Source organism: Phocoena sinus, chromosome 2 (assembly GCF_008692025.1).
Source record: "Phocoena sinus isolate mPhoSin1 chromosome 2, mPhoSin1.pri, whole genome shotgun sequence".
NCBI classification, from domain to species: Eukaryota; Metazoa; Chordata; class Mammalia; order Artiodactyla; family Phocoenidae; genus Phocoena; species Phocoena sinus.
The window spans coordinates 177,536,394-177,550,646 of NC_045764.1; the positions used below are offsets into that span (position 1 = coordinate 177,536,394).

The 14,253-nt window shown below is 57.2% G+C and overlaps 1 protein-coding gene across 1 annotated transcript; it reads left to right on the forward strand.

The window, feature by feature from the left end:
- Positions 1-5,913: 5,913 nt before the first annotated feature.
- SIVA1 (SIVA1 apoptosis inducing factor) lies at positions 5,914-11,208 on the forward strand. Its single transcript, XM_032624713.1, has 4 exons — positions 5,914-6,078; positions 8,202-8,396; positions 9,121-9,277; positions 11,001-11,208. Exons 1-4 carry the CDS (start codon positions 5,961-5,963, stop codon positions 11,056-11,058), a joined length of 528 nt encoding a protein of 175 aa, XP_032480604.1. The 5' UTR covers positions 5,914-5,960; the 3' UTR covers positions 11,059-11,208.
- Positions 11,209-14,253: the final 3,045 nt, after the last annotated feature.

Sequence of the window (14,253 nt, forward strand, 5' to 3'; positions counted from 1 at the left end):
TTCCTTAACCCTTCACAGTTTGGGGTAAGTTTAGAAAAATAGCAGGTCTTTTGGTATCATTTCAGAGAGGGAAGGGATTATACATATGGAGAGACCTAGAGTCTGCCGGGCTTAAATCCTAGGTGTTTTGTTTTTTTTTTAATTTATTTATTTTTGGCTGCATTGGGTCTTCATTGCTGCGCGCAGGCTTTCTCTAGTTGCGGCGATCGGGGGGGTTACTCTTCGTTGCGGTGCGCGGGCCCGTCATCGCGGTGGCTTCTCTTGTTGCGGAGCACAGGCACACGGGCTCAGTAGTTGTGGCTCACGGGCTTAGTTGCTCCGCGGCATGTGGGATCTTCCCAGACCAGGGCTCGAACTTGTGTCTCCTGGGTCGGCAGGTGGATTCTTAACCACTGCGCCACCAGGGAAGCCCTAAATCCTAGCTTTTTAGAGCTGAGGATGCCAGCTGAGTTCACTGACATTGGGCCGCTGCCAACTCAGCTTGCTTCCCATGGGCCCTGCCGGCCCCGGGCAGTTCCGCAGGGTCCGGTGTCACCGGCTTGCACCACGGAGTCCCAAACTCATGTGACAGCATGTTGGGTGAAAGGGCCACAGATCGGGTGTGTGGCTCCACACCTGCCAGCGAACTTTTCCAAACAGTGCCGAGAACAGCCTTCAGTGGTTTGAAAGATGTCAGGGGCATGCGTGCGGACCAGCTTCCTCGGGCAGCAGGGCTACAGGTGAGAAGCGCCAGCAGAAGCTCATCTTGGCGTTTCCCAAGAATTATTTCCTTCCTCGACAGAGCAAGAGGGGCGAAGGGAGAGGCCGAAGGCAGGGTGAGTTCTTAAGGAAAGAGGAGGTGGGCCCCAGCTCTTCTCCCTGCCCCCGGGGATACTATGCTTCTCCTGACCAGATGGCCATCCTGCTACAGCAGAGGGATGCACGCTTTGGGCCATCAACCAGAGTAGGCATTTTCCAAAGAAATCATTTCATTCTGCATGAAAAGCTGCACCCCTGGCTTGGCAAGCTCAACCTGCATAAATGACAAAGCTGCACAAAGCCACTATATTACGTAGTAGCTGCTAAATTCTCCACCCGAATACGAGTTGTCCTTTCCTTTGATCTCTGGACAAAATCTTGGGGAGGCAGCCCCAGGCGAGGTATTTGAGTATCTGCAGGTGTTACACAAGGTGAAAAGACACCAGTTTGGAGGGGAAATCATTCTTCCCCGGCCCCAGCTTCCTCACTCCCGTGTGGCCCAGGGATGGGAGGCTCTGTCCTCTGGGTTGGGTTAGAACACACAGCCCCCTTTTTCTCAGTATCAGATGTTGTGAGGGTCTGAGTAATTATAAGGTGCCCTCTCTTCTTTGCACCAATAACACAGCCCCATTGTACACGAGCTCACAGTGGTCTCAGGTCAATGCATGGATAAAAGACAAGTAAGTGATTTGATAACGTTGTTTGATAAAACGTGTTTTTTCCAGGGACTTCCCTGGCGGTCCAGTGGTTAAGACTCTGTGCTTCCACTGCAGGCGGCAAGGGTTCGACCCCTGGTCAGGGAACTAAGATCCCATATGCCGCGGGGCGCGGCCAAAATGTAAAAAAAACTAAAACAACAAAAAAGTGTTTTCCCAAACACTTTGGAAAGCTGCTGGTTTGCTCAGAAGTTTAACATTCATCTACCCTACCATCAGTGCCACTCCTAGGCACTGACCCACAACAAATGACCACGAATGTACAGAAAAAGCCTTAGACGAGAACGTTCAGAGCAGCTGCCCTCATCAGAGCCAAAACCTGGCACAGCCCAGGTGTCAGTTGACAGGTGAACAAACTGTGGTCCACCCACACACGGAATACACTCAGCAACAAAAGGAATGGACCACTGAGGAGTGCAGGACGGTGGCCGGTCTCGGAGCGAACTGAGGGAAAAAGCCAGACACAAAGGTGCACGTGCAGAATAAGACCGAGGCTGTGAGGTTCTAGGACGGCAGCGTCCCTGTAGGGATGAAAACAGAGCAACGGTCACTTCTGCCCGGGGCAGGGGAGGGGCGACGGGGTCATCGTAACTGGCAGAATTGTATACATTTACCATCTGGGCAGTCCAATGGTAGAAAGGCACACGACCGCGCTGTAAGTAAATTAGACCCCAGTCTAAAAGTTACTCAAAGTAACCATACAACCATCTTACATAACTGAGATGACAATTACTCACAATTTTAGGACCCTGAGGCAACTTTGATGAAACACATTAATGAGTACGTTTCCTGCCGGCCTTACCCACTGTGCATTTGTTGGAGGGGAAGTTTGCTGCACTTCTCGTGGGAAAACAGAAAGCGTGTTCCTTCCTCGTCTGACACATATTCACTTCCAGAATGTCCAACTTTCTAAGGTCAAATTATGCCATTCCACAAATGCTTTGCATGAGTTCGGTTTTCCTGGGATATCGCCCCGCCCCGGGCAAGGCAGTTCTCCTTACTCTGCTTCCACAGCTCCCGTCCTTCCCCTTTTGTGACATTTGTCCCACCAGAGGGCAGCGACCCCGCTGGCTCTGCTCCACACCACCCCTAAGGGCCTAGCACAGAGCGCGGTATCTATTAAGGACTGAATTGTGTTCCCCTAAACTTCACATGTTGGCGCCTCAACTCCCAGTACCTCCGAATGGGACTGTATTTGGAGGTAGGGACTTTGAAGAGGTCATTTTTTCCGAAGCTTTATTGAGGTATAACTGACATATATTTAGATATAATTGATATAGAACATATAATTGACATATAATGTACACCTTAATTGTACACTGTTGACTAAAACAATAAGAGAGACCATCAAAATGGGTTTATTTGGGAACGGCAAAAAATTGCAATTCGGGACGTGTAATCTATGGCTAACCATAGGCAAGTCTGGAGAACAAAGGAGGGAGAACTCTTGAGAAGGAGGAGATGGAAGGGGCTAGTCTGAGCAAAGAACCCATTGGTGGAAACTGGGAGTTTGACATGTAAGTGGTCTTTCATTGGCTGAGTTGTGACAGACACTTATTGGCTGGGCTGTTGTCGGGCGAGGAGAAATTCTTCCTCCTGCTGGGTAGTGAAGTAGTAACCTTCTTCTTTGTAGATGCAAGGTACTCTTTCCATTGGGTCCGCAATTAACGTAGTTCACTAGGGCATGCTTGCTCCCTCTTCTGGCCTCCTGACTCTTTTTTTTTTGGCCACACCGTGCGGCTTGTAGGATCTTAGTTCCCCGACCAGGGATTGAACCCAAGCCCTCTGCAGTGAAAGTGCGAAGCCCTAACTACTGGACCGCCAGGGAATTCCCTCTGACTCCATTTTAAAGGGGGTTTCTCTTTCTTAATTTTTACAACATTAAGGTGTACAGTGTGATGATTTCACACACATACATATTGCAAGCCATAATAAGGTTAGATAATACATCCTTCACCTCATATAATCACCATTTTGTTGTTATGGTGAAAACAGTTAAGATCTATTCTTAGCAACCTGCACGTACACAATACTTGCTAACTATAGTCACTGAGCTGTACATTAGATCCCTGGGACTTATCTACCATATAACTGGAAGTTTGTACCCTTTAACCAACAGCTCCCCATTTCCCCCAAGCCCAGCCTCTGGCAACCACCATTCTACTCTGTTTCTATGAGTTTGATGATTTTTTTTTGGTTAATATTTATTTATTTACTTACTTACTTAGGCTGCGCTGGGTCTTAGTTGCGGCATGCGAGATCTTTGTTGCCACATGCGGACTTCTTAGTTGCGGCGTGCACGCGGGATCTAGTTCCCCGACGAGGGATTAAACCCAGGCCCGCTGCATTGGGAGCACAGAGTCTTATGCACTGGACCACCAGGGAAGTCCCAAGTTTGATGATTTTGGATTCCACATATAAGTGATATCATACAGTACTGTATTTCTCTTTCTCTGACTTATTTCAGTTAGCAAAATGTCCTCCAGATTCATTCACGTTATTGCAACTGGCAGAATGGCCTTCTTTTCTATGGCTGAATAATATTTCATTATATGTATATTGCAAATATCACATTTTCTTTATCCACTCATCCACTGATGAACACTTAGGTTGTTTCCATGTCTTGGCTATTGTAAAAATGCTGCAGGGAACATGGTGCAGATAGCGCTTCAAGATAATGATTTCAATTCCTTTGTATACACAGAAGCGGCATTGCTGGATCACATTGCAGTTCTATTTTCAACTTTTTGAGGAACCAGGAGGTAATTAAGTTTTAAAGAGGTCATATGGGTTGGCCTTAATCCAGTCTGACTGGCGTCCTTATCAGAAGAGGAGATGAGGACACAGAGGGACCACCACGTGAGCACAGGGAAAAGACGGCTGTCTGCAGGCCAAGGAGAGACCAGCTCTGCACACACCTTGATCTTGGACTTCCAACTTCCAGAACTGTAAGAGAATAAATGTCTATTGTTTAAGCCCTCAGTCTGAGTGCTTTGTTACGGCACCTCTAGAAAACTAATCCAGCACTGACTGGGCCTTCAACAAATATTTCTTAAATTAAAATTAGGTTGAAAAAGAAGAGCTAACAAGATTCTCTTTTAATCACAATGTTTTGCATCTATCTACTGTGTCTTAAAAGATCCTAAGGCGGTTTTAAATCCGAACGCAAAGAAGTCTTTTAAAATTCCCAAGACCTGTAAGATTAAAAACAATACTCCTGGGAATTTCATCTATTTCTGGGATAAAACCAGTCAAGCGTCTTTTTGTCACAGTGACTGCAGACCGCTAACGGGTATGGTACCCGATCATGCGGTCACGCAACAGGAGAAACGCTGGCCGAAGCCCCACTTTCGGCCTGGTCTCCCTAGACCCGCCATGCAGGTGGACAGGAGGCTGGCCCTGTGCCCCATCCCTGCGGGTGTCCTGGGCTGTGATGTGCATCACGTGGGGTGGTGTCACGTGAGGGGTGTGTCGCGTGGGGCGTGGCCTGTAAGACGGAGGCCCTCGGCTTGTCTGCGGAAATTCAGGCGACAGAGGAACGGGCTGGACGACCCCGGGGGCAGCGGACAGGACGAGGGTCGGGCGGGTAGGCGGCCGGCAGAGGCCGAGGTGGGGCCGGAGCCGCACGGCTCTGTCAGAGCCCGACATTACGTCAGGCCTGCCCCGCATGACGCAGCAGGGCCCGAAACCCGGCCCGTGACGTGTATCCAGTGCGTTCATGCGGTACTCTCCACTTGTGAGGGCGGGGCAGTCCTCCAAATTAAGAATTACAGAACAGTGAATGATCCGCGAACTTCTGGTGATTTAAACGGAGAAGTATAACCAGTTTCGAGAGTTGTTTGGGGGAGCAAAATTTAAAACAGCCGAGGGCTTCCCTGCTGGCGCAGTGGTTGAGAATCCGCCTGCCGATGCAGGGAACACGGGTTCGTGCCCCGGTCCGGGAAGATCCCACATGCCGCGGAGCGGCTGGGCCCGTGGGCCATGGCCGCTGAGCCTGCGCGTCCGGAGCCTGTGCTCCGCAACGGGAGAGGCCACAGCAGTGAGAGGCCCGCGTACCGCAAAAAAAAATAAAACAACCGAGACGCCCTTCCCTTCCGCACCTCCTCGTACGAGTCCCGCCCTCATGTCGCCTCTGACCTATCACGAGCCACCCCTCACACGAGTCCCGCCCCCGATGTCGCCCCCAGCCCATGCTGCGGCGCGTGCGCACCACACCGCCTTCCCGCTTCCCCGCCCCCGGGGCGCCCACTCCGACCCTTGACCTCTCCCGGACTTTCCCGCGTCTCCGAGTCCCGCCTCCCGGCACACGAGCCCCGCCCCCTCCCCGGGCCTATCCCGCGTCGCGCCGTGCTGCAGCCCCGCCCCTCCCCGCCCTCTTCCCGGGCCTATCCCGCGTCGCGCTGCGCACCAGCCCCGCCCCCGCCCCGCGCAGGGGTTGGCGCACGGCTGTGACGTCACGGGCAGGCGAGGCGCGGCCGCGGAGCTGCGCCGCTGCGGGCCGCGGCCATGCCCAAGCGGGGCTGCCCCTTCGCGGACGCGGCCCCGCTGCAGCTCAAGGTGCGTGTGGGCCGGAGGGAGCTGAGTCGCGGCGTGTGCGCCGAGCGCCTCACGCGGGAAATCTTCGGTGAGTGAGGGGTAGCGGGGTCGGGCAGGCGGTTTCCGCAGGCCGCGCGCTCTGGAGCCGGGGGCCGGGGCCAGCCGCCCGGCCGGGTTTGGGAGCAGCAGTTTGGGCGCTGTGAATGCGCCCGCGTCCACGAGCTGTCCGCGCCCTCCACCTTCCCGAAACAGGCGGCCTCCGCCTGGGGCCGAGGCGTGGCTCTGTCCTTTGGGAATGCTGGACTCGCGCAGGAGCCAGCCCTGGTCTGACCAGCCCAGCGAGAGGCAGAGGAGTGGGATGTCCCTGTGGAATAAGCCGGTAGAAGCACCCGTTCTGACCCCAGAGGCGTTTGTGGAGCGCGCCTTCCTTGCCAGGCGCTGCGGCTGCGGGAGACCCTGCCTTGCTGTCTACTTGGGGGGCCAGCCAGAGAAGGACTCTCCAGAAGTCATCAGGGCAGGCACGGGTCGCTGCAGGACCACCTGCAGGCTGTCAGAGGTCTCGTGGAGGAACAGGGTCGAAGGCGAATCCTTCAGGGTTAGGCAGGCAGAGAGGGAGAGGAAGGGAATTCCAGGCAGAGGGAACAACCTATGCAAAAGCCGGGAAGCCGGAGAGTGCTGTCCGGTTCATTGTGGCTGGAGTGTCCAGTTCCAGAGATGTAAGGACACTGGCTTCTTCATGCAGGTTTTTGGGCGCATTGATATTATTGATCATCGCTTTGGTGGGGTTAATACCCTGGGGTAACTACAGAGTGGAATTTACCTTAACTAGTGGCTGGAGGCACGAGGTTTGTGCGTGTGGAAGAGTCAGATGGTTACCTGGGTGTCTGTGACTGAGTGGTGCTGCCGTGCACTAGGGATGTGGGGAAGCGCCTAGCCTGGGGAGACCCTGCTTCTCTTTGTCCTGCTGCTCCCCACCCCGCTGCCCCCATCAGCAGCTGCTGTGCCCTTTCTTTTCTTGCACATGCGGGGTTGCAAATGCAAATGCCTTTCGAGGCCGTGCAGGTGATAAAAATGAGTGAAGCTGTGAGTACTATGGCCAGACTGCAAGCGTTATCCTCTCAGGACCTTCAAAAAATGTAAACACTGCAGACAGAAGAATTAAAAATAAATGGGGGCTAAGTCAGTCTAGCTCTTGACCACGATGTTCTGGAGCATTTGCAGGGGCTTGTCCTTCGCAGGGCCCCGTCACAGAGGGAGTGCGAGGCTCCCTGGGCATCTAAGAAGGGCAGGACATAGACCAGCATGAGCTCGTGTGTAATGAATTCCAAGCCTGAACCCTGGTCTCTTTATCTTGAATGGACCACAGGCCCTTGAAGACAAGTCTTAGCCTCACCACATGACCTCCCCCGAGTCCCACCCTATTATAAGTGGGGGTGGGGGGGGGGTTGGAGGAGGAGGAACTGGGTGTGACGGGGCTGTCATCAGCCACTCCATTTGAGTTACCCAGCTGTGTGTTTCTGTCGGTTTCACTTGGCACCAACAGCTTCTAAGGTCTCCACCCCGGCTCTGTTGGGACAGGGCAGAACACCACAAACAAAGCATTTCTGGGGCTGGCGCCTGGCATTTGACCTTGTGAAAGCCCCCAGTGCCCTGATGGAAAGCCACTGCTCTGGTTGCTGAGAAACCACCTCAGCTCTGGGGTCAGGGGGTGGGGGGGTTATCCAGGGCCCACAGAGGTCTGGAAAGTCCTGGGGTACCTTGTTCGGAGCTGGTTGCTGCCACGCCTTCTGCTAGCAGCTCCGTGGTAAGTGAAGGGGTGCGTGCTGGCCTGGGGTGTGGGCTCAGCTCTGAGTCTCTGGCTGTGCATTAGTTAGCACTCCACAGCGCAGAGCTTCGTCTGCTGGACAAAGCCGGCTTGTGGGTGCTGGGGAGGAGATGAACGGCAAGGAGGTGAGGCCACACGCGTGGAAAATGAGCAGAGTGATAGCACAGGGAGCCCAGGTGGGGCTGCAGGGTCCAGAACCTCCCTGGTGGAGGTGGCCGCTGAGCCCAGGCAGGAGGTCAGGGTGGGACCCAGCTCACCAGGGAGCAGCGTGCTCTGGGGTGGCTGGGTAACCAGAGGCCCGGCCACGCGCAGCTCGAGGGACGAGGTGGCCATGCAGGTGCTTCCGTGCTGCAGCGGTATAAGCGGGGAAATGGTTGCCTCCGCAGAAAAGACCACGCAGCTCCTCTTCCGCGGGGCCCAGGCCTGCATGGACCCCGCGTGGGAGGAAGGCTGCGCCATCGTCGACACCCCGGAGTCCCCGAAGCCTGGCCCCACAGAAGCCCCTCGGGCCGCGCACGGGCAGATGCTGATCGGGCCCGACGGCCGACTGACCAGGAGTCGAGCCCAGGCCTCCGAAGCTGGTGAGTGAGGCCCACGGCAGGCGCTTCCCAGCTGTGTGCTAAGGACGGGATGTGGCAGGGGCTTTTCCTACCTGGGCTGGAGGGGGCCGGGCCCGAGTCTGACAATATGAACGGGGCGAGGGCCTGCAGGCTCCTGACATTAGGCTCTGCTGTCACCACCATCCACGTCTGGTAGCTGCAGACAGCTTCTAGCTGTTGGATCAGAAAGGAACAGAGACCCCTCTGGGTGACCCTTCTGGGTGTCCTGCCTGCTTTCCACCTGAAGCTCTCCCACAGAGTCCCACCTGGCTGGGTGGGAAAAGCCCGTTCGGGTCCCTGTGCAGCGTGGTGTGCGTCTCAGACTGTCACCTGTGTCGCTGGTTAAAAACTCTCCCGCCCCCGGGTCTGGGTGGGGCAAAGGGACCCCTGTGTTAACCCGTGATGCAGGGACCACGCTTTGAGACGCAGCTGTGAGACACACAAGGGACGAAGGCCTAGCGACTCCTGATGCAGGCTGTCAGGAGAAGGGCTGACCCTTAGGTACCGACATTTGGGTGGTGGGAATTGTAGGTGGGAGTCACGGAAGCCCGCTGGGATCTCTCCCTGGTGAACGGGGCTGGGTGCCGTGCTTATGCACAGGTTATCGTCTTAGGACCTAGTGATCAGTCAGGCGCAGGAGGGAGGGTGGCCCCCAGCCCCGGCGCTCCAGGTCCCCTTCGGGCTGATGGGTGTCTCTTCCCCACAGACCCAGCCATGGCGGCGTCGGGAGCCTGCTCGTCGTGCGTGCGGGCTGTGGACGGGAAGGCGGCGTGCGGCCAGTGCGAGCGGGCCCTGTGCGGGCGCTGCGTGCGCACCTGCTGCGGCTGTGGGGCAGTGGCCTGCGCCCTGTGTGCCCTCGTGGAGTGAGTGCGGGCCCTGTCGGGGAGTGGGGGCGGCAGGCCCATCCCACATTGCCCGGTGGGACGATGTGATGCCAGTAAATGCTTTGCTCAGCTTGAGTTTTTCCAAGACCTTGAGATCCTTTCTGGAGGAAGTCCAGACCTTGTAGGTCAGCTCTGCGCTGTCTGTGGTCTGTCCCAGACCATTTGTGCTCTAGTCCTTTGAGCCCTGCCATCAGGAAGCCTCACGTGGCCTTCCTGTGTAGCGCGCTCATTAGCAGAGGACACCTGACAGGTGAGGGCAGAAAACAAGCGTTTGTCTGTGGCTTGGGTGAGCGTGTCCGCCACAGCCGGTGGGCCCCATCCCTGCCCGGGAAGTTTCGGGCGTTATCCTCGTCCCAGCGGCCACTCCCGGCTGATGGGTGGGGATGGGCAGTGCCCCGTAAGAAAAGTTCTGCAGATCTCAAACCAGTTTAGTCCCAATGGCCTTTAAAACCAACTCACCCTGCCACCGCCAAAAAAAAAAACCAACCCCAACCGTGGAAAGTTAAAAACACGCCTCCCGAGAGGTGGGTTGCTCCACGGTTGGGACGCGCTGGACAGAAGGACGGAGGCCAGGCGTGGGCCTCCCGTGCTGGCCAGTTCAGGGGTCAGGTACTGGGCGAGTCATGAGTGTGGAAGACTCTTTCTGTTGACTTTGCCAACTCAGTTTTTCTTTTCTTCCTATTTATATGTAAGCTGAGACGGGCAGGGCCTTGCCAGTGGCTTTTCCCTGGAGGGGGAGCTGAGCACAGCACAAGGGCCAGCTGAGGGGCCGGGTGGGCGCCCCACCTACTGGCAGCTGCTTCCCTCCCCGGGGCCGTCCGCATCCTCAGGGACTCCGTGGCAGCCTCCCCCGCCCCTGCTGTCTGCTGCCTGGCCCCCAAGCGCCCGCAGAGCCCGCCGCGCACCTGCCTGTTTCTCGGGCCCCGGCGGGTGGGGCTCTCTGACCCGGGTGAGAAACAGACGACACGTTCGGGGTCCCCTCTGGAGGCCACGCCTCAGGCCTCCGAGCTTCAGCGCCACCCTGGAAGCGGGCATCCTGCCTGCACCTGGTGGCTGCCTCGTCCCCAGGGTCAGGCACGGCCGCGGGTGGGGCATCGCCACCAGGAGCTGGAGCCAAGCTCCTAGCCCTGGACGTGGACCCTTTGCCGCTGCACCTCAGGCGTGCTGCCGTCTCCTTTCAGCATGTCTCCCGACGCGTGTCCCCTGCCATTCGCTGAGTTGCCATGTCCCTACCCTACCTGAGCTGCTGCCCCTGTGAGCCATCCGGGGCCAGTCAACCCTACTGCACACCTGGCCGCCGTGAGACCTGGGCTGAGCCCCGGGGGCTCCTTAGCTGTCAGTCCGTGAGGGCAGCTCCAGCAAGCACCCCAGACGTTTACCCTCGTGCTCGAGGCAGATACCTGTCGGGGGGGCTGGTTCTAGGGAGGCCGCGGGGGTCTGCTCCTGGAGTCCCGCACTCTGCGGGTTCCGTGCTCCAGCCTCTCCCCGGGCCCTCGAACCGCCCCCCTCTGCGGGTGTCCTTCTCCAAGGACCCGGCCCTGTGGGCCCGGCCCCCTGCGGCAGTGGGGCCTCTCCTTAACTGGTTCTGTCTGGGCCAACGGCCCCGCCTCCAGAAAAAGTCAAGGGACCAGGTGGGGTCGGCAGCTCCCGTGGAACTCAGCCCTAATGCCAGCTCCTCTCCCCCAACCTCGCGGTGTCGCAGCTGCAGTGACCTCCACGAGAAAGTGCTGTGCGCCAGCTGCGCCATGTTCGAGGCCTGAGGCCAGGAGAGGACGGCAGCCCTGCCTGGACGACCTCGCCGCCGTCCACGCTGAGGGACTGGGGGGAGGGGCGGGAAGGGACAGCCTTTCTATTTTGTATTTTGTTCTCCTGACCACAGAAGAGAATAAACCCTTTATATTTGGACAAGAGGACTCACTCGTCAGCACCCCTGGGGCCCGTGGTCTGCCCGGCTCCCACCTGGCAGCGCCCTGAGCTCCATGCCAGGTGCTGCCAATCGCCCCGTTGACAGGTGGGGACACTGAAGTCCAGAGCGTGTGAGCCCAGGTGGGGCTCCAGTGCCCCTCGGGGGTGGGGCCGCGTCCCAGGCTGTCCCTGAAATGCCACTGTCATGCGCCGCTGTCTGGGTGGCCGGGCCCCGGGTGACCTGCCTGTCAGTTCCGTCTGGGTGGTGCAGCCCGTGTGGCCCGAGGGAGGGGAGTGGACGAGAGGGGGAAGGGAGGGGCGCAGCCCTGCGCGGGGCCTCCTCACCTGGGTCTCGGGCCCGGTTCCCACGCGCGGGGTCCTTGCAGCGCCGTGGGCCCAGGCCCTCAGGGTGAATCCGTGGGTAGTCAGTCCCAGCCCCTCCAAGAAACCCTGGAGGAGAAGAGAGGTTCTTTGGGGTGGGCAGCGGGGGCACCCACTGTTGGCGGGTCAAGTGACTGACTCTTGGAGGGGGCTGGGCCAGGCTGGGGTTTGCCCCCAAGTGCAGAGCCTAGGACCCCTGAAGCAGGAGCGGGGGTGGGCCACAGGGAGGCATGAGGTCTTGGGGGCGGCTGCAAGTGACCCCATGGGTCTTCCTGAGCTGAGAACATTCAGAGGCCTCTCCGGCTCGGCCGTGTGAGAGCAGCACGAGCCCTCATCGTGGGGTCACCTCCTCTCTCCTGGCTTCCTGTAGAGGCCCTGGGCCTCCGTCCCAGTGTCCACCTGCAGACCACGACCCCAGTGAGCACGTGAAGAGATGCTCAGGGAAACACAGCTCAGTTACACAGGAGATGCTGCCTCACACCCGGCAGGGGGCTGCTGTCCAACAGAGAACAAGTGCCGGCGGGGCCGTGCGGACCCGGGAGCCCTGTGCGCTGCTGTGGGGATGCAGGGTGACGCGGCCTCTGGAGCAGAATGGCTGTTCCTCAGAGACTGAAAAGTAGAGCTCACGTGGCCTGGCGACCCCACTCCTGGCAAATACCCAGCAGGGATTCGAGCAGATGTCTGTACGCCTGTGTTCATCGCAATAGCGTCTACAAGAGTAAAAATGTGGAAACAAACCACCTGTCCACGAAGGGATGAATGGATAAGCAAATCGTGGTCCATCCATACGATGGAATATGATTTGGCCTTAAAAAGGAAGGAGATCCTGACGCAGACTGCAGCACGGATGGACCTTGAGGACGTCAGGCCGGGTGAAGTAGCCAGTCACAAAGGACAGGTCCTGTGTGATTCCACTCCTGTGAGGTCCTTAGAGCCGTGGGGTTCACGGAGACAGACAGGGGAAGGGTGGGGCCGGGGGAGGGGCAGTGAGTGTTGAACGGGAGCAGAGTTAGTTTGTGAAGATGAAAAGTTCTGGAGACGATGGTGGTGCTGGTGCCACAGCCACGTAAATGCATTTAATGCCACTGAACTGGCCACTTGAAAATGGTTAAAGCGGTAAGTTTTACATATATTCTACCAAGTAAGAATATTTAAAATGTTAAAAAGACAGTTGTTGAAAGCAAAACTAATAATGTGTGTTGGGGATTTTGAACATGTGGAAACAAAAGTGACCACAGCACGGAGACGGCAAGTGGAGGTGTGTGTTCTGAGGACCGTGCGTGTGAAGGGCTGAATTTCACTCCAAGGCAGGCTGCTGAGTGAGTTATGGACTGACATCCGACAGGCCGTGGCTACAGTCGTTCCTTCGGGAGAGGTTTGTTCTAAGTTCCACATAGGATCCTGGAACAGAAAAGGAACATCAGTGAGAGAGTTGGTAAAATCGAAATAAGCCAATAAAAGAGAGAAAATGGGGGACTTCCCTGGTCGTCCAGGGGTGAAGAATCCGCCTTCCAATACAGGGGACGTGGGTTCGATCCCTGGTCAGGGAACTAAGATCCCACATGCTGAGGAGGAACTAAGCCTGCGCGCCACAACTCTGGCGCTCGCGTCTCAACAAGAGAGCCCACGTGCTGCAACCTACGGGGCCCACGCGCCCTGGAGCCCGAGTGCCACAACCGGAGAGAGAAAACCCACACGCCACAACCGGAGAGAAGCCCACGTGCCGCAACTAAGACCTGACGTGGCCAAAAACATGAAGAAAAATGTTTTTAAAAAGATAAAATGGGTTGATAAAAAGTAGTTATTTAATCCAAAATGAGGGTGAAAAAGAGGAAGGAAGGCACAAAGAACTAAAGGGACGCACAGGGGAACAGCAAGGCGACGTTTAAGCTCAGCCACGTCTAGATCCCACTCCTGTACGTGACCTAAGCACCCCCGAGGGGTGGAGACCCACAGATCGTCAAAACAACAGTTGAGACCCAGCCAACTCTGTTGTCTGCAACAAATTCACCTTGAGTATGAAGACACAAGCAAATTCAAAGGGACAGGGTAGACTATCTGTTGAATGATGACCCGTCTTTGAGCAGACATCCCCGGAGTGGCATTTACTGGGAGGCAGACCCCGCCCCTATGCCGTCCCGACACCCCAGCCTGGCTGGCCCCTTGCTGGGAGCTGCCGACCTACCCGCAGCCCCCAGGGCCTCCAGCACCCAGCCATGCCTGCTGAAACGTGGGCACTACAGGTGCTAAAGGCACTTCTGTTCCTGTCTTGCTGTCCCTCCGGAGGCCCGGCCTGCTGCTTGGAAGGGCCGGGTGCGACATGGCAGGGCGTTCGGCCCCCGTGCAGGCCAGGCCGTGGGACCTCCACCCTGCTGGTCCTCGCTGCCCCAGGCCGCTGTTCACCAGGCCCCTCCGGCTCTGCTCTGGCCCTGCGGCCGGGACCGGATAGCGCCCAGGAGTTTCCTCCCCGAAGTGCCGGTCTCCCTGCACCCCTACCACTCCGCCCCGAGGCGCCTGCGCAGCCCCACCTCCGCGGAGGCCGGGAGGCTCTGGGGTCTCCGGCCTCGGCTCATTCCTTCTCGGCCCCACCCACCCGGATGGGACACACCATCAGGGTAAGTTTGTGCTCATGTCCATGCCCATGACCTTGAAGCCTGTCCCAGGCCAAG